At 37.8% G+C, this 20,079-nt stretch overlaps 1 protein-coding gene and 1 long non-coding RNA gene across 11 annotated transcripts in view; one reads left to right on the top strand and one right to left on the bottom strand.

Annotated features, from left to right (window-relative positions):
• LOC138735703 (uncharacterized) overlaps positions 1-20,079 on the bottom strand; it is a 320,545-nt gene that overhangs the window by 285,814 nt on the left and 14,652 nt on the right. The window lies entirely within an intron of this gene.
• Positions 1-20,079, top strand: part of hck (HCK proto-oncogene, Src family tyrosine kinase) — an 86,497-nt gene that overhangs the window by 62,822 nt on the left and 3,596 nt on the right. For all 6 annotated transcript variants that reach the window (XM_069883918.1, XM_069883916.1, XM_069883921.1 and 3 more), the window contains 2 exons: positions 10,988-11,141; positions 12,483-12,614. In XM_069883918.1, coding sequence (XP_069740019.1) covers positions 10,988-11,141; positions 12,483-12,614 — 286 coding nt within the window. The remainder of the gene's footprint in view (positions 1-10,987; positions 11,142-12,482; positions 12,615-20,079) is intronic.

Below are 20,079 nucleotides of genomic sequence, written 5' to 3' on the forward strand. Positions count from 1 at the left end.
ATGGTTATATGGTTACTTATGGCTAAATATATCTACCATTGACAGCAATGGACATTTAAGATTCGCATGAAGCATCCAAAACTGAAAATGAATATATTAGCACCTGTTTTTTTTTTAATGCCTATAAAACCAGAGTAAATCACGTAAGCAACCATATCCAGATCATTGATTTGGTAATAAACTCGTTTTCTTACTTAATGAAGTTCTAGCAATGTCCTTTCTTAATTATCTTGCCAATAGTTTTGGTCTTCCTACATTATTAATATCCCACTGTGCGATTAAGAAGTAACTTTAAGAAAGTAAGAGAAAGCACTGGAAAGGTAAAGGGATTTAAAGATGGAATTTTAGAAGATAGCGAGGTGGACTGTTGGAAAAATAGGGGGAATGAAGAATATACAGAAGACCAGAGTTATAAGAAAGCAGGAAGAATTCATCAATGATAGAGGAGATCATTTGAAAAGTTTTTGTCATTGCTGCTTGTGTGAGAATGGGCTAATTATAATGTAAGATCATCCATTTCTAATATTAACTATTTTTTTCTCTCGCCACGGATACCAACTGATCTGAGTATTTCTGGAATGTTTATTTTTTTTCTTAAATCTACAGGTGCTATACATCTGAAATAAATACCAAAAACACTTCAAATGATCAGCAGGCCAGATACCATCTGTGGAAAGAGAAGCAAAGTTGGTGAATCAGGCAAAGAATTGAAACATTAACTCTGTATCTCTATCAAACAAATGATTCCTGACCTGCTGAGTGTTTCCAGCATTTTCTTTTTTATATTTCCAGGAGGTGCCTTGTTCTGCATGCCATGGTTCCATGTTTTTGTTTTACTGCCCTCACTTACGTCCCTCTCTTTATATCGATCGGTAATTAACAATATTGATTAGGCTCTCTTAAATGGCATTAACTACAGTCTTGGTTTCCACCCAACCACAAACACTCTCTCCACCTCTGGAACTGAAAACCATTGTTTTCTCGTCTTTCCACTTCTAAACGTCGCGATAAAACATTGTCACTGTTCAGAAGAAAATAGCAAAAAAGGGGGGGGGAACTGAAGAACTCGGAATGTGTGGAGGTAAAAGGACATGAACATCGACCATCCCTTTGTTTTCATGGATGAGAGACCAAAGAAAATGTTAGTGGTTGGGTGGGGACCAAGAAAATTGTTGATGCCATTTAAGAGAGGGTGATGAATATTGTTAATACATTAGAGATACATTAGGGCAGCGAAACAAAAACGTGGAATCATAAGGTGCAGAACATGGAAACAGCTGAGGAGGCAAAGGGATGGTTGACATTTCAAAAAAAAGGCAACTATTCACCATCTCTTTGCCTCCACAGATGCTGCATAATCTTCATTCTTCCATCGTCTGCTTTTTTTCCCTCTAGATTCCAGCATCTTCAGTCCCTTGTGCCAATAAAAATGAAAATGCTTTTGGTTTTCTATTGTATTCTTAGATTTCCTGAAGAAAATCCATCTTTTTTTAAAACCCTTTCTCAGCCTACATCTGTTCTGTGAGAATTGCTTGCTCAATTATCACTCTGGTCAGTATTGTAATTCTATGCTTTAGGAGATTGTGATAAGTTTGTTTCACATTGTTATCTTTTTGAACATTACTCTAGTCAGCTGGCTTGGACTGATTGAATTTTATTTAGATTTATTATTACCTGTCAGGGTTCTTCTGTTTAGATTGAGCTCATTATTTAACTATATACCTACAAGGCGATTACCTTAGCAACACACGGGAATTCCTCATAACAACCTAACTTTAAAATGGTTAATTGACATTGTAGCGGGTCAACAGTTGCTGCAACATGATCTCCTAAAGTTAGTTTCCAGCAAAAATTCTTCCATTTCATTTATTCTTCAGCAGGCACTGTTAAAGAGTAACAAAAACATTTATAACCAGCTTTTTCCTCATTCTTTTTTAAAAAAAGATTGTACTGGATGTCATTGAAGTGTTTTCCAGAAGTAAGGTACATTCTGGTATATCACTACTGTAATTGGGAGATAAATGAGAACTGATTCACAGTTGAGCCCTGTTATATTAGGAAATGAGAAATGGGAGAATGCAGAATTATCTGATATAAATGATCGTAAATGTTATAGTAAAAACAAAATCACAGAGGCTCTGATAGCTCGGTGGTTAGAGCACTGGCCTTGTAAACCAGGAGTCATGAGTTTGATTCTCGCTGGGACTTCATTTCTGTGAGGGGTGCTGGACAAAGTAGCGATTCTATGTCTTCCCTCAGTAGACAAAGTTAAGGAATTTCATGCATGTTACATTCTAAATGTAGTATTACATGACAATAATGGGTCTTTACCCTTAAATGCTGGAGACCTTGCAAAACAAAAAGAGAAGCATTGGAGATAAAAGTTGATATAAATCTGAGTGAAGCTTATGCTTCTGGTTATCTTGGCTTCCTTCATGAAATTTGAATCTTGACACTTTTGAAGGAGTTTAGCAGGAAAGTCTGGAGACGTTGTGATTGTAGGGCAATACGTGAAAGTGCTGGACAAACTGAGCAGGTCACGCAGTATCTATAAGAACCAAAGGGATATGACCAATGTTCGGGCCTGAGCCCTTCATCAAAGTATGAATAAAAAGCAGGCAGGCGCCTGAATAAAAAGGTGGAGGGAGGAGAGATGAATAGGCAGGGTGGAACACAGGCCAACTGGAAAGAGGCCACAGAGGATATAGGTGGGAGGTCATAAACTACTGAACTTGCTATGCTGAATTGTGAGATTTTTTTGTCCCTTTAGGTGCTTTTGTATCACTCACAATAATCTATGATATATCAGTCCAAATTTATTATCAATTCATTCTAAAGTGTACTTCAAGAATCTAAATTCACCAACATAACATTCCTGTTACCCTTTTGGTGGTTTAAGACGGCCCAGTGGCTTTTTATTTTTAGTTAGGGATTATAGATTTAGAATTTTTATCAGTTAAAGCAAACTAGAAAACATAAGAAAAAAGAAGTAGGCACTGAATCCTCCTCCACAATTGAGTAAAATTACAGTTCATCTGATCTTGACTTCAGCTCTATTCTCCCCTTCGATCTCAACCTTGAATATAATCAATGACTTAGCTTCTAAGAGTACTTGGCATTAAAAGATCAACATATTAATGCCCTATGAAGTAATTCTACCTCATCTCCATTTTAAATGGGCAACTCACTTGTACTGGAACTTAACCCCTAGTTCTAGATCCATTCCAATGCGAGGGAAAAAAAAACGTTCTTAGCATCTTTTGCCAGAACCCTTTGGGAATCTTGTATGCTTCAATAAAATTACATTTCATATTTTCTGAATGCCCAATTTAATCATCTTTTCCTCTAAAGGCAAACCCTTCATATCAGGTATCTTTCCAGTAAATTTTCTGTGAACAGCCACTTGTTTATCAAAACTGAATGCTGTGCACAGCACACCAGGTATGGCCTCACATACACCCAGAACATTTGTAGCAACATTTTATTTCTTTTCTATTCCATTGCATTCAAGGCTGTTGGTCAATTTGCCTTCCTTGTTATTTGCCTACTTGTATGTGAATTTTGTGCTTCGTGGAAATTGATGATCAGTGGTTGAGATAGGTTTTTGAAAATTGGAACAAAAAACTATCAGATAAATCATACCCTGTTTTAACTCCATAGTATACAGGAGCATGTATTCATACCTTAATTGTGCATATTACATTTTGGGTCCTAATTAGACATGTGGGCAACAAGTCTTCCAGACAAAAGTCATTCCTTTTAGGTTGGGTCAATTCTTCTAAGTATTTGAATACCTTTTATAATTTGTGTTACACAGTTTTATTTACAAGATTAATGATCACAGCTAATTCATGAGCAAACATGTCTATTCCAATTATGTCACCTTACACTATAGAGAAATTAAACTTGTAATCTTCCAAGAACTGTTGTACCTGCAATTTTATGATTCATGTCACTATTCCCTATCCTTCCTTGTCTTCTTCGGTATTTTTGTCATATTCCCTCATTTCTTTTTTTAAATTTTTTATATTTTTCACACTATGAACCATATTAACCAAAATACACACAAACATTTCCCTCTTAAATATACACAGTGTCATTTTCTCCCCTTTTTCCCCTCCCTCTTTCCCACCCCCCTCCCTACCCACTAAACGTTCAACATATACAATAAACCCATTAAACAATGTCATCACACAATGAAAATAAACAAGAAGATTGTGTCATCTACTTTTACACACTGGGTCAGTTCATTTCGTCTTCTTATTCTAACGTTTTAGGGGGTGGTGGTCTGCGGTAGGCTCTCTCTGTTGTGTTCCATGTACGGTTCCCAAATTTGTTCAAATACTGTGACTTTATTTTTTAAATTATATATTATTTTTTCCAATGGAATACATTTATTCATTTCTATGTACCATTGCTGTACTCTCAGGCTATCTTCTGATTTCCAGATTGACATTATACATTCTTTTGCTACAGCTAAGGCTATCATAATCAATCTTTTTTGTGCTTCATCCAATTTGAGGCCTAATTCTTTACTTCTTGTATTACTTAGAAGAAAGATCTCTGAATTTTTTGGTATGTTGCTTTTTGTGATTTTATTTAATACCTGATTTAGATCTTCCCAAAACTTTTCCACTTTCTCACATGCCCAAATTGCATGTACTGTTGTTCCCGTTTCCTTCTTGCAGTGAAAACATCTATCTGATACTGTTGGGTCCCATTTATTTAAATTTTGGGGCGTGATATATAGCCTGTGTAACCAATTATATTGTATCATGCGTAACCTCGTGTTTATTGTATTTCTCATAATTCCGGAGCATAGCTTTTCACATTTTTTATCTTTATGTTTAGATCTTGTTCCCACTTTTGTTTGGGTTTACAGCTTATTTCATCATTCTCTTTCTCTTGCAGCTTGATGTACATGTTTGTTATAAATCTTTTAGTTATCATTGTGTCTGTAATCACATATTCAAATCTGCTTCCTTCTGGTAACCTCAACCTGCTTCCCAATTTGTCCTTTGAATAGGTTTTCTGTTGGTGGTATGCAAACATTGTACCATGAGTTATACCATATTTGTACTTCATTTGTTCAAAAGATAATAAATTATTTCCCAAAAAACAATTTTCTATTCTTTTGATCTCTTTTCTTTCCATTCTCTAAAGGAAAGGTTACCTATTGTGAAAGGGATCAGTTGATTTTGCGTCAATAATAATTTTGGTAGTTGGTAATTTGTTTTTTTTCCTTTCTACGTGAATCTTCTTCCAAATGTTGAGCAGATGGTGTAGTACTGGTGAACTTCTATGTTGCGCCAGTTTTTCATCCCACTTATAAAGTATATGTTCTGGTACCTTCTCTCCTATTTTATCTAGCTCTAACCTGGTCCAATCTGTTTTTTTCTTTGTTTGATTAAAAATCTGATAGATATCTTAATTGTGCTGCTCGATAAAGCATTATATAAGGGACCATTGGCGAAGGTGACAGTAAATTGATATATATCGAACCAATTTAAATTAAGCAGGTCAACTATGCAGGGATGTCCACTATCTCCCTCACTGTTCGCTTTAGCTATAGTACCCTTGGCAGAACTGATAAGAACAGAAAATAAAATAAAAGGGATAAAAATAAAAAAGAAGGAATATAAAATCAGTCTATTTCCAGATGACATCATAGAATACTTAACAGAACCAGAATTATCAATAAAAGAATTACATAAGAAATTGAAGGAATATGGAGAAATATTGGGGTACAAGATCAACGCAAATAAAAGTGAAGCGATGCCAATGAATAATGTGGATTTCACAAAGTTTAAGAAAGAATCACCATTTAAATGGCAAACACAAGCAATCCGATACCTAGGTATTAGACTACATAATATTCTAGGCCATCTATACAAATTAAACTATCAGCCATTAATGAAGAAATTACAAGATGACTTAGAATATTGGAAAGATTTACCACTAACACTAATAGGAAGGATACAATACCTATTTCAATCATTACCAATTCCCTTAACAGAGAAATTCTTCAATGAGCTAAAGAAAATAATAAGGAAATTCTTATGGAAAGGGGGGGAAACCGAGGATAGCGCTAGATAAATTAACAGAATGGTACAAACAAGGGGGCTTTCAGCTACCAAACTTTAAGAATTATTATAGAGCAGCACAATTCCCTCATTTCTTGATTACCTTATTTCTAATTTGTAGAATATGATTGAATTCAGCTATGATAAGTCTCTAACAGTTCTTCAAGCATGACATAATGTTTCCTGATATCTGAGAAATCCTTATTCAAGTAAATCAGAGAGCCAAATATTTTGGGTCAAGCTATAACCACATAGTTTTGGACCAGATCTTGTTTAAGTTAGCTCAGTGCAGGTATTCCGTCAGGATACAGAGGGCCAAGCAGTGCAGCATGGAAGCTTTGCCCAAAAATATTCCTGACATGCTTTAACAATAGGCAAAATTTGGCACGGAGCTTTGTCTTCAGTTACTGTGTGCATTTTTATAATCATTAAATGACTTTAACACTAAGAGACATACAAGAACTATTAAAATTTAACTTATTTAAACTTTCAAGAAAAACACATTGAAATGCTGGAGGAACTCAGCGGATCTTTCAGCGTCCATAGGAAACAAAGATATATTGCCAATGTTTTGGACCTGAGCCGTTCTTCAAGGAATAAGCAGAAATTAAAATTTTTAAACCTTGACTCTTAAAAATAACTAAAATATTAGGTGTAATTTAAGCACTGAATTAAATAAATGACTTGCCCTTTACTTTATCTCCTAATGCACAGGCCAAGAATTCTCCAGTCTTACACTGGGTCCGGCCTGACTTAAAATTATAGGGATGCTGGGAAATCTAAGTAAGACTGGCATGTGCCATGTAAAGCCCATTGATTTGAGATAGGTTATTGCAGCATCTGTGGCCTAACTTTTAGACAGGTAGACATCATACACCATAACAGGTCCTTTTGGCCCACAAGCCCTATGCCTCCCCATTACACCAAATTGACCTACAACCCATTACATTTTTGAAGGGTGAGAGGAAACCCATGCAGACACAGGGAGAACATACAAACTCCTTCCAGACGGCACCAGATTCTAACTCTGGTCCCAGTCGCCTGCACTGTAACAGCGTGGCACTAACCACTACACTAACCGTTGCATTTCACAAGGTGGGAACAAAAGTGTGAGATTAGCTGAAGATTCAGTAACTTTTCAGTAGTTCTAATTGGGCTCCAGCATAACAAACCTAACTATAATTTCTAAGAAATTTGAGGATAAACAGAATAAAATTAGTTATTTAAATATATTAAAAGAAAGTGAAATATAACACTTTTGCAGCTATTGTAGTTAATGCTTTATATATATAAAAAAAAGAATAAATTTGTGATTTTTATTTTTGTCCTGGTCACTTTCACAAAATGACTTCGATTACAAATATTTTTCGTGCTTAATGTTTTGAAGGAGTTTTCACATTTTGTGCAACTGACCTGTCAGCGTTGGAACCCATCACCACTTAACTCATTGGTGTTATCACTGAGGAGGAAATGAGTATGTTCCAGTAAAATTTAAGTTGACAGCAAACCATTTGTGGTTATTTGCAGATATGTTCTTTTTAAAAGAAATTTCAAAAAGAGAAGCAGAGAAATGCTTAGTTTGAACTGTATGAGGAAGTTAAGATCGTGGAAACACATTGAAGATTGCCTTGTAAGCAATACATGTGGTCTGTAAATGTTCTTTTGGTTTGGATTTTTCTTTATCAATATGAAAATTACTGAAATTACTCAAAATTATAATGACCATGGGGGTTACAAAGGGTACAAATGGATTGACAAAACATTGGTGTATCTCATTTGGTTAAAAAATGAGGTTGCTTTGCAGTACCAAATTTGCAAGACCACATTAAAAATGTAGAAAGGCTTGTGTTACCAAATTTGATTTTTTTGGTCATATTGCTTAATCTTATCAGGACAACTTATTTATTAATAGTGATAGTGGAAGGCAAAGGGGAACATTTGCAAAATATCCTTGACCTTATTACTGTTCTAAAATCCCTGGTGAAAAATCCATGCATGTGGTTCTTGGGAACAGGGAGAGTAGGACAATGTTTACCCTTCTTCCCACCATCTGATGGTACCCATGAATCATTGTCATAGGGAGGGAAGAGGAAAATAGGAGAGTGAAATGAGAAGAACCTTCTCTATCAAATATAAATGTGTCCGCTCTGATCCAAAAATCTACTGCTTGGTAAAATACTATTTGGAGATGCAGGAACTTTTTACTTTATTTACTTACTTTACTTAATTTTCTACTGCCTCTCAGAGATTTTGTCAGGGTTGATAGCCACAGTTAATGGCTGCCACTCTAAAAGTGGAAGCAACACTGACACCAGAAGAAGAAGCTGGTCAAAAGTAATGCTTATTTTGTTTTAGCAATGTCCCAGAATTACATACTCATTTCAAACTTTGCCATACATTCAATACTCTTAGTGATGTAAAAATATTTCAAAAGGCAGTGGTTGGGTTGCGTTGTGTTCTTAAAATAATAAGGTGTGCATGTATATGTGTTTTACAGTTCATGGAAATGATCTGTGGCATGTTTCACTTGGCAGACTGCATATCCAGTTATTTTTACATTGTTCTGAAATACTTTGGATTGTTCACCTTAGCAAGTTCAAAGAAGTTGAAACAGAATGTGGAGAAACTCAGCTGGTCAAAAGGTGTACTTCAGGTAGCAAAGATAAAGATGCATAACCAACATTACAGCTTGAGCCCTTCATCAATGTATGAAAAAATGTCGGCAGGCATCCATACAAAATGGTAGTGGGGAGGGGCACAATCTCAAACACGGGAGGTAATAAGTGGATAAGGGAGGGAGAGCAGGGGGAAGAGGGAGGGCTCTGTGAATGAAGTGGGAAAGGGGTGGAGAGCTGGAGGAAAGACCAGGGAAGGGAGGGAGAATGGAGGGCAGGCAAGCAGAAACCAGAGAAGTCGATGTAAATGCAATCTGGTTGGAGAGTGCCCAGATTGAAAATCAAGTGTTTGTTTCTCCAATTTAAGGGTGGTCTTGATGGGATAGTACATGAGGTCATGGAGAGACATGGGAATAGGGTGCAGAAACTGAAATGGAATTGACCCCAACTTCCCCCCCACTCCCCATTTACACCAATGCCCATTATAACCAAAGCAATCCTCCCTTCTATTGAATTAATGTTTCCTAGCAATAAATAATACCATATTTATGTGTGTAATAGTCAAATGTTATGGTAAAACTTAGGGGTCCATGATTACAAGCATACTACTTTTGACTGCAGTAAGTATCTGGCGTCATGAGCTCAGGTGGCAGGGGCTGCGACTGGGTGGTAAGTCTGCGCTCAGGGCGTCGGGAGCTTGGATGGTTGGGCAGCTGGTGCCTCAGTGAGACCCCATGCTCGAAGCATAGGGAGCTCTCGTAGGCAGGCAGCCAGGGTCAAAAATGGTGGGGGGGGGGGGGTCAACTTTTACACACGATATATGGAAAATACAAGATGTGGGGGTCAAAAATGGGGGGGGGGACTCTTACACAGTATCGACTATTACACACGTATATACTTTTTAGCCTTCTTAATTACTTGTTGTCTGGTCATACTTGTGGTTTTTCTTTGCAAAGAAGTGGTTATAGTAGCATCATGGTAAATTTACTGGACTGCTGTCCATTGGCCCTGAACTGATCTGGAGAGTGAGCTCAAACTTCACAACAAAGTGGGTTGGAATTTACGTTCAAATAAATATACAAATCTTTAAATAAAATGTCAGTATATTTACAATAACCCTAAAGTACCAATCTGTAAAAAAAAAAATGGCTGCACTGCTGTAACAGTAACGCCACTGGTGCAGACTCATGGAGAGTGAGGACCGGAGACACGCTGCTACTCTGCAGGGTTATACCACCCAGTCCAACTAGCAAAAGCTCCATACAGGCTTTAAACGGCCTGTTAAAGGAGTCTGCAATGGTTTATTTTAAAATCCTGGGACCACAGGATCTGACCCCAAGGCGGCAGTGCCTGTATTTGTTACAGAGGGCTGGTGCAGGAAACAGGAAGACCACACCCCCTTTGAGAAGGGGAAGCAGAGGAGATTACCCAGGGGATGGGGTAACCATGGGGGCAGACCAGTGAGGGGCTTGGTGGCTGAAGAACACACAGGTTGTGAGCTGTTGTCAACTCAAGGCAAGGAACCCGTGGAGGCTGCGGGCTGCTGGCAACTGAGGTCAAAGGACTCACACCAGGCTGCTGTCTGCTGGAGACTGGCTCGAGACTAGCTGAAGGATACTGAAGGCTTCCTGATCGTCTCAGAGGTTAAGGTCTGGAACTCGGGTTGCTGATGGTTTGGTCTGGAGTCCTTGTGGCTGCAGGAGCGCTGGATTCAAATCCAAAGAGACTCGGTGACCCGGGGGGGGGGGGGAACACTTCACTCTCTTCATCTGACTGAAATAAGGCAGCCGGCAATTTCTGCTGATGGTGGATCTGCCTGCCTGACAACAGACTAAAACAAATTTCCTATAATATTACACCTGTTTTATTACACTACAATAAAGGAATCTTCAATCGGTGACCCTTTTCCCCTCACCTGGCTTAAAGGTTAAGGACCACTGGTTCTCCATTCGGGGGCAATTGGGGATGGCAATAACTATTGGCATCCACGTCCCCCAATTGAATATAAAAATAAACAGGGAAACTTTGACGAAGAAAGAACTTCATACAAAAAGTTATTTCTGTTGTTCTTTGTCTTTATTTTCTGCTTCTTGATGAGAATGGACTTGGTTGTATAAACAATGTCAAAGCTGACTCAGAGAATAACATTAAAAAATGTTATGTGGGTGAATATAATTTTTTGCTGTTTTAATGGTAAATTAATTGATTGTAAAAATAACTATACCATGATAGGCTTGGGAAATTTATTTAAATGAATCTTATGTAAGACTAATGACTTGTTATTTTAAGATTGCAGAAGGAATGGCTTATATTGAATCCAAGCACTACATACACAGAGATTTGAGGGCTGCCAATATTTTAGTGTCTTACATGCTGGTTTGCAAGATTGCTGATTTTGGCTTGGCCAGAATAATTGAAGACAATGAATATACAGCCAGAGAAGGTACGTTAATCCACGTAAGCGGTCTTGTAAACAAGACATGAGTTTGCAAGCCAGCAATTGCATCATTTATCACAGAGGGACCCTGACAATATTAATCAATATTCTTTATTTCCATTCATCTCTTTTAGCATCTCCTGTTACATTCTATATAGTGTCTGTCACTTTCTCATACATGTTGAGGTTTCGGAATTTCCATATCTCTGCAATTTAGCTTGATTTTTTTTTTCTAACCTGATTTATTGATCATGGGTGATTTACTCTTCAAAGGCACACACAAATTTATATTGTATTAAAAACTTGCATATATTCTACTGTTCAACTGGAAGCCTATTTCTGATCCCTTGATTTCACCTTTTTTTAAAAAGAAATCTTACTTTGTATCGTCCTTAATTCGATCAAATCAGATTTAGTCACATTGTGGTCACAGTCTGAAGGCATCCATGTGCTATATTATTTTAAGATGATATAAATTCCTTGCTTATCATTAAATTGACTGCGACCTTATCTTTTTTAAGATGTATAGTCCCAGAAAACATTCCTCCATGAAATGTAAAATTGCATTGCCTTCCTACTTAGGCTGTACTGTTCCTCCCAGTTTGTAAAAGTTAAACCCTTTCATTTCATTATAACAGATGCTATCACTGATCTCTCTATGTGTACATTGACATCCCCACCTCGACAATCAATAGGTCTCTAGACAACTGAGTTTTGTGATCTTGATTAACCTTTGTTTATTGTGCTTCCGCTATGTGTTCACCCATACTGGGAAGTCGATGAGTTTTTGACCATTGTTTTTGTCACTCATTGGTGCTCTCAGGCATTGTATTTGTTGAAATTGCCTGACAGAGTTGAGCAGAAGGCATGGAAAACAGCTCAAACTTCTGGGAGAGGGAGGTGTCAGCAGGAGGTCACAGGTGACCAAGAGGTATCTCAGTGAGGAACAATGTAAATGATGTCTGCAGTTTTCTCTGAAATCTGGCTCCTTCCATGCTGATCTGGAGCTATTTGCTGTATTTTGCAATTTACCATCCACTATCACCTGAAGTAGGTCAGTGGTGCACTCTGTTCGGAAAGAGATGGTTGTATTTCATTCTACCCTGTAGTAGAGACCATCAGGTAGAGAAGCGTGTGGCTTTGAAAAGATTGACTGCTCCAGCGTAATGCAGGGTAATGTTGACTGCCTGTGTTTCACTTTTCAGGATTGCTAGTGAAATTCATCCTTTACTAAAACCAGAAGTTTTTTTCACTTCTTTGAGATACAGTTAATGGTCTGCATTAAGAAATCAATTCTAGGCATTGATTTGAACTCTGCTATTATGATCTCCATTTACTATTTTCTAGGTGCCAAGTTTCCTATTAAGTGGACGGCGCCAGAAGCGATTAACTTTGGATCATTTACAATCAAGTCTGATGTGTGGTCCTTTGGAATTGTCCTCATGGAAACAATTACATATGGACGTACCCCTTATCCAGGTGTGTTGAGAATAATAAAGAAGAACTGTAGTTGCACCTATCTTACTTCTCTCCATACAAAGCATATACAATGTACATTTTTGTTTTTGTGAGGTAGATTCACTGTATGTTCGTACTTGAAGTGGCAGTTGAAGTAGACAAAGACGATGAGGTCAAACAATAATCATGGCTTTTATTAGCGGAAACTCATGGTGCAATAATGAAAGACAACAGGTGAATATACAGTTCTACCCAAGGGGAGTGTCCTTAACAGTAGAGATAATGCATAGCCAATGTTAGTACAGCAAGGCTCACCAGAGGGGAGACAGGCAGCTTGGCAGACATTCACCACAGTCTCCCCCTGGCATAAGAAGGGTTAAAATCAAAAGGACAGTTGCTAGGAAAGACTGAAGCAAGCGATACATGGATAAATGACATTGAGAATACAGCCAAAATATGCCATCGAAATATAATGAGATGTTTTATGAATATGTCGGCCTATCAAGTTGTTTATGAATTCTGGTGCTTCTTCTCAAAACAGGTGGCTCCTTTGCAACCTTGGGAACTGGAACAGGTCCTGGGTGTGTAGTGTGGGAAGGACTGACTTCTGGACCCACTCCAGAATCGCCAGCATGAGGCAGTGGAGCCTCAACATGGCTATCTGAAAGCTTACTAGGGGGTCACAGGCTGAGGGGGTGAGTCCAACCTCTCAGGCTCACTCTGAGTAGGGGTACGAGGAAAGGGCGAACCAGGTGAGGCCAGATCTCTTAGGGGTACAGTGTCAGTACTCCTTCTGGGAATTTAACATGAGCGTAGTTGGGGTTAGTATGCAGTAGCTGAACTGGTTGGACTGGGGGTCTGTTTTGCACGCCCGAGCTTGGCTCTTCAGCAGCACGGTTCCAGGCTCAGATAAACAGGCTGGCCAGTCCATCACAGTTCCTGATTTCCTAGGAAAGGCAAACATAGGGGGAGTCACGTGATGGAGTAGTGGCCGGACGGTGAACTCCAGCCCTCTCCAGAAAAGTCAGAAAAAACAAAGCAAAACACAAAGGCACAAAAATAAAAATCAAAGTAAAGTGAATATAAAGGTGGAAAGAAGATGGCGACGAAAAAAGAAAAGTTGAAACCAACGGTAAGAAGAGAGGAAGAGAAGACAATGGAAGATGAAGGAAAAGGCCTTACCTGTCCGAAGAGGCCCGCTGCGGAGAGAGAAACCCGCTCCCTCAGGTCGGTAAATAATGGACTACAAAAATGGCTCACTGAGCCGAGTAAAAGTGCGCAACCGCGCATGAAAAAAAACACACCGACGGGAGGGGTGACCAGCTGGGGAGTCGATCTCCACAGCCGGCAATGACAGCTGCAGAACACCTGCAGCAAGAGGAGAACATAGAAGACAACGAAAACAAGAAAGAAGAGAAGGGCAACAAAGAAACAACAGATGGCCAACCCAGAGGAAGAAGAAGAGGAAGAGTACAGTGAAATAGAAGAAGAAGGGAAAGGCAAGATAAAGGATATACTTTCTCTTATTAAAGAATACATGGAGTCATTTAAAGAATGGCAAGCGCAAGAATTTAATGATTTAAGAAGAAGAATAAACAATACAGAAGAGAAAATGAATAAAATAGATATGACCTCATCAGAAATGGGAAAAAGAATGGACAAGGTGCAAGAACGAGAAGCAGCAGTAGAAATGGAGGTAGAGGACTTGAAAAAGAAATTAGAGGAATCTAATAAAAAAGTTAAAGAGACACAAGAACTGTTAGCTCAGAAAATAGATATAATGGAAAATTATAACAGAAGAAATAACATAAAGATAGTGGGCCTTAAGGAAGATGAAGAAGGCAAGAATATGAGGGAGTTTATAAAAGAGTGGATCCCTAAGACCCTAGGATGTCCAGAACTACAGCAAGAAATGGAAATAGAAAGGGCACATAGAGCATTGGCCTTTAAACCACAATCACAACAAAAGCCAAGATCTGTTTTAGTAAAATTCCTAAGATATACTACAAGAGAAAAGGTACTGGAGAAAACAATGGAAAAAGTAAGAGAGGACAATAAGCCACTGGAGTACAAAGGGCAAAAAATCTTCATTTATCCAGATATAAGTTTTGAACTCCTGAAGAAGAGAAAGGAGTTCAATACAGCAAAGGCGATTTTATGGAAGAAAGGGTATAAATTTATACTAAAGCATCCAGCGGTATTGAAAATATTTATTCCAGGACAACAAAACAGACTATTCTCGGATCCAGAGGAAGCACGAAAATTTGCAGAACAATTACAAAATAGACTGAGAGATGAAGACGTGTAACGAGAGTACAAAAGACTGCGAACTAAAAAGACATAAGTTTTGAACTCCTGAAGAAGAGGAAGGAGTTCAAAACATCGAAAATGATCTTATGGAAAAAAACTATTCTCGGATCCAGAGGAAGCAAGGAAATTTGCAGAACAACTACAAAACAAACAGAGAGATGAAGACATGTAATAAGAGTAAAAATGACCATGATTTATATGTATGTGGGTAAAGAGGTATATGTGTGTATATGTATAATGTGCATACATGAATGTATCCGTATTTAGAGGAAAATATAGATATAATAGACAAGAATTAATAAGGGAAGGAATACAGGGAATAAGGAGGGAATTAAAAGAGTGACCTTTGTCACATGAAAAGTGAAATCTTTTCTGGGGGGTGCTGGGTGGGGGGGTGTTACGGTCACTGCAAAATCAGCTGACGCTTGCGAGTGAATTCGCAAATCCAAATGGAGAGGGGAGATGTGGTTGTCCGACAAGGGATAAAGGACAACTCAGGAGGGGAAGGGGGGGGATTGGGGCTAAAGGAGTTTTAAATAGGAGAATAAGGAAAATGTTTGATGTTTTAGGAATGTTGTCTTATAAAGGATTCAAAACAAGAAAACAGAAATGGATAAGAAGGAAAGGTAATGATGGAGAAACGGAAAAGGAAGATAAATAAAGTATAAAATGGCTACGTTGAACTATATGACTTTAAATATTAATGGAATACATAACCAAATTAAAAGGAAGAAACTGCTAAATTTACTGAAAAAGGAAAAAATTGATATAGCATTTGTGCAAGAAACACATTTAACTGAATTGGAGCATAAGAAATTAAAGAGAGATTGGGTAGGACACGTAACAGCAGCATCGTATAATTCAAAAGCAAGAGGAGTAGCTATATTAATTAGTAAAAATGTGCCATTTAAAATAGAAGAGGAAATAATAGATCCAGCAGGGAGATATGTAATGATAAAATGTCAGATATATTCGGAGTTTTGGAATCTACTCAATGTATATTCACCTAACGAAGAAGATCAAAAGTTTATGCAAGATATCTTTTTGTAGATAGCAGATACGCAAGGGAACATATTAATAGGAGGGGATTTCAACCTGAATTTGGATTCAAATATGGACAAAACTGGGAAAAAAATTAACAGAAAGAACAAAGTAACCAAATTTATAATTAAATCGATGGAAGAAATGCAACTTTTGGATATATGGAGGAAACAACACCCAAAGGAAAAGGAATATTCATATTACTCGGCTAGACATAAAACATACTCAAGAATAGACCTATTTTTGTTATCAGCTCGTATGCAAGATAGAGTAAAAAAAACAGAATATAAAGCTAGAATACTATCGGACCATTCACCCTTAATATTGACAGTAAAGTTAGAGGACATCCCTCCAAGAATGTATAGATGGAGATTAAACCCCATGTTACTTAAAAGGCAGGATTTTAGAGAATTTATTGAAAAACAAATTAAAATGTATTTTGAAATAAATACGGAATCAGTGGAAGATAAGTTTATACTATGGGATGCAATGAAAGCATTCATTAGAGGGCAAATAATAAGTTATGTAACCAAGATGAAGAAGGACTATAATCAGGAAACAGAGCAGTTGGAAAGGGAAATAGTAAATATAGAAAAAGAATTAGTAATGAAGGAAGATATAACTAAAAGAAGAGAATTGGCGGATAAAAAAATAAAATATGAAACACTACAAACATAAGGTGGAGAAAAATATAATGAAGACAAAACAGAAATATTATGAACTAGGTGAAAAAACGCACAAAATCCTAGCATGGCAACTTAAGACAGAGCAAGCTAAGAAAATGGTATTGGCATCAAGGAAAAAAGATAAACAAATTACATATAATCCAAAAGAAATTAAGGAAAACTTTAGAGAATTCTATGAACAATTATACCAAACTGAAAACGAAGGGAAAGAAGGGAAAATAGATGAATTTCTAACTAAAATTGAACTACCAAAACTACAAATAGAGGAACAAAATAAATTAACAGAGCCATTTGGAATAGTAGAAATACAAGAGATAATAAAAAAAATTACCAAATAATAAGACACCAGGAGAGGATGGATTCCCAATAGAATTCTATAAAACATTTAAAGACTTATTAATTCCGCCCCTCCTGGAAGTAATCAACCAGATTGATAAAACGCAAAGCTTACCAGATTCATGTAAAACAGCAATAATTACAGTAATACTAAAGCAAGGGAAAGATCCACTCACACCAGCGTCATATAGACCAATATCTTTACTTAACACAGATTATAAGATAATAGCTAAATTATTAGCAAACAGATTAGCAGAGTATGTACCGAAAATGGTAAATCTAGACCAAACTGGATTTATCAAAAAAAGACGCACAACAGACAATATTTGTAAATTTATTAACTTAATTCATGCAGTAGAAGGGAATAAAGCACCAACAGTAGCAGTTGCTTTAGACGCAGAGAAGGCCTTTGACAGAGTAGAATGGAATTATTTTTTCAAAGTATTGCAAAAATTCAGTTTACCGGAGAAGTATATTAATTGGATTAAAGCATTATATAAGGGACCATTAGCGAAATTACAAAATAGACTGAGAGATGATGACAGTAAATGGACATGTATCAAAGCAATTTAACTTAAGCAGGTCAACACGACAGGGATGCCCACTATCACCTTTATTGTTTGCGTTAGCTATAGAACCACTAGCAGAATTGATAAGAACAGAAAATAATATAAAAGGGATAAAAATAAAAGACAAGGAATATAAAATCAGTTTATTTGCGGATGATGTTATAGTATACTTAACAGAACCAGAACTATCAATAAAAGAATTATATAAGAAATTGAAGGAATATGGAGAAGTATCGGGTTACAAGATCAACGTAAATAAAAGTGAAGCAATGCCTATGAATGATGCGGATTTCTCAAAATTTAAGAAAGAATCACCATTTAGATGGCAAATGCAAGCAATAAGATACCTAGGTGTACAAATAAACAAAAATCTCGGCCAACTATATAAACTCAATTATTATCCACTAATGAAAAAATTACAGGATGATTTAGAGCATTGGAAAGATTTACCATTAACACTAATAGGAAGGATAAACTGTATTAAAATGAACATTTTTCCAAGGATATTATACCTATTTCAGGCATTGCCAATACAACTGACAGAGAAATTCTTCAAGGAGTTAAAGAAAATAATAAGGAAATTTTTATGGAAAGGGGGGAAACCGAGGATAGCACTAGATAAATTAACAGAATGGTATAAACAAGGAAAGGCAAACATACATTCTTGACGTGTTTGATTTGTTGCAGTACACACTAAAGTCCGAATAGAATGTAGTGCCTCAGGCAGCACCTCCTGTCACTGGGTATCAGGGTAACCATGTGTTTTTAAAGCAAGATTAACAGTCTTCCAGACTGTAGCATTAGCCCTTTCAACCTGCCCATTGCCCTGCGGGTTGTAGCTCGTGGTACGGCTGGTGGCAATCCCCTTTCGTAGCAGGGCTTGCTGCAGTTCAGCGCTCAGGAATGCTGAGCCCCTATCGGTATGAATGTAGTTGGGAAAACCAAAAATGCTGAAAATTCTGTCAAGTGACTTAATGACAGATGCTGTCGAGCCGTCAGGGCAGGGTTTCACAAAGGGAAACCTGGAATATTTGTCAATTACAGTAAGGAAATATACATTTTTGTTGTGGAAGGTAACAGCCCTTTAAAATCTAAGCTAATCCTCTCAAAAGATCGGGTTGCCTTGGTGAGAGTGGCCTCCGGAGCATTGAAGTATTGCACTTTGCGTTCTGTTCAATCAGGATAGCTTTTAGTCAGTTTCCTGACTTCTTCCAGAGAGTAAGGAAGGTTGTTAGCCCTTATGTCGTTTAAGAATCTCATGACCCCTTTGTGGCACAGTCTGCTATTTAACCTGCCTGTTCTGTACTGGATCTCATAATTATAAGTTGAGAGTTCTATTTGCCAGCGTGCCATCTTATTGTTCTTGATTTTACTTTTATGTTTAGTACTGAACATGTAAGCTACAGATTTCTGATCAGTGACAAGAGTAAATTTTCTGCCAGCGATAAAGTGTCTCCAGTATCGAACAGCTTCAATAATAGCCTGGGCTTCTTTTTCAATGGCAGGATGTTTAAGTTCAGGTCCGCGTAACGTGCGGGAGAAGAATGCCACAGGTCTGCCTTTTCGATTAAGGGTTCCTGCCAAGGCACCATCTGAGGCATCAGTTTCCACTTGGAATGGGACATCCTCGTCAATGGACGAGAGTGCAGCTTTGGCAATATCAGCTTTAATTCTTTCGAAAGCTTTTAAGGCCACTGGAGAGAGAGGAAAAGATTTAGTGTCAAACACAGGGCGTTCCTTTGTGGCATAGTCCCGAACCCATTTGCAGTAGTAGGAAAAGAATCCCATACACCTTTTTAGGGCTTTTGCTGAGTCTGGGGGTGGTAACTTCTTAAGGGGGGGCCATTCTTCCCGAGTCGGGGCGGATTTCGCCCTTGCGGACAATGTAGCCCAGAATGGGTAGCTCTGTCGCGTTGAATCCATTAAATGTAAGGTTGAGTTCTTTAACTGTTGCTAAAAATTTCTTTAAGTTGTTGTCATGTTCAGCCTGTGTTTTCCCACAGATAGTGACGTTATCCAGATAGGGAAACGTACCCTGTAACTCATACGTCCTAACAATCTTATCCATTTCCCTCTGAAACACAGACACACCATTAGTGACCCCAAAAGGTTCCCTTTTAAACTGGTATAACCCCCACCCCCCCCCCCCACACCATCATCCTCAAAAGCCGTATCGGGCCATTCCCTTTTCTTAATGGGGATTTGGTGATGAGCTGCTTTGAGGTCGATAGTGGAGTACACTTTGTATTGTTCTATCTGATTAATAATTTCATTGATATTTGGCAGGGGGTAGGCATCCAGGTTAGTGTAATGGTTGATTCTCTGGCTGTAGTCAATAGCCAGTCGTCTCTTAGTGTGATTTTTCACGACTACCAATTGGATCCGCCACAGACTCTTACTAGGTTCAATTACTCCCTCTTTAAGCAGTCTCTGGGTCTCCACTTTGATAAACTCACGATCCTCTTTGCTGGAAGAACGGCTCTTAGTGGCAATCAGCTGACACTCGGGATAAATCACTGAAAAGGGAAGGAGCTTTCATTTTTA

The sequence above is a fragment of the Narcine bancroftii genome, chromosome 6 (genome assembly GCF_036971445.1).
Source record: "Narcine bancroftii isolate sNarBan1 chromosome 6, sNarBan1.hap1, whole genome shotgun sequence".
NCBI lineage: Eukaryota > Metazoa > Chordata > Chondrichthyes > Torpediniformes > Narcinidae > Narcine > Narcine bancroftii.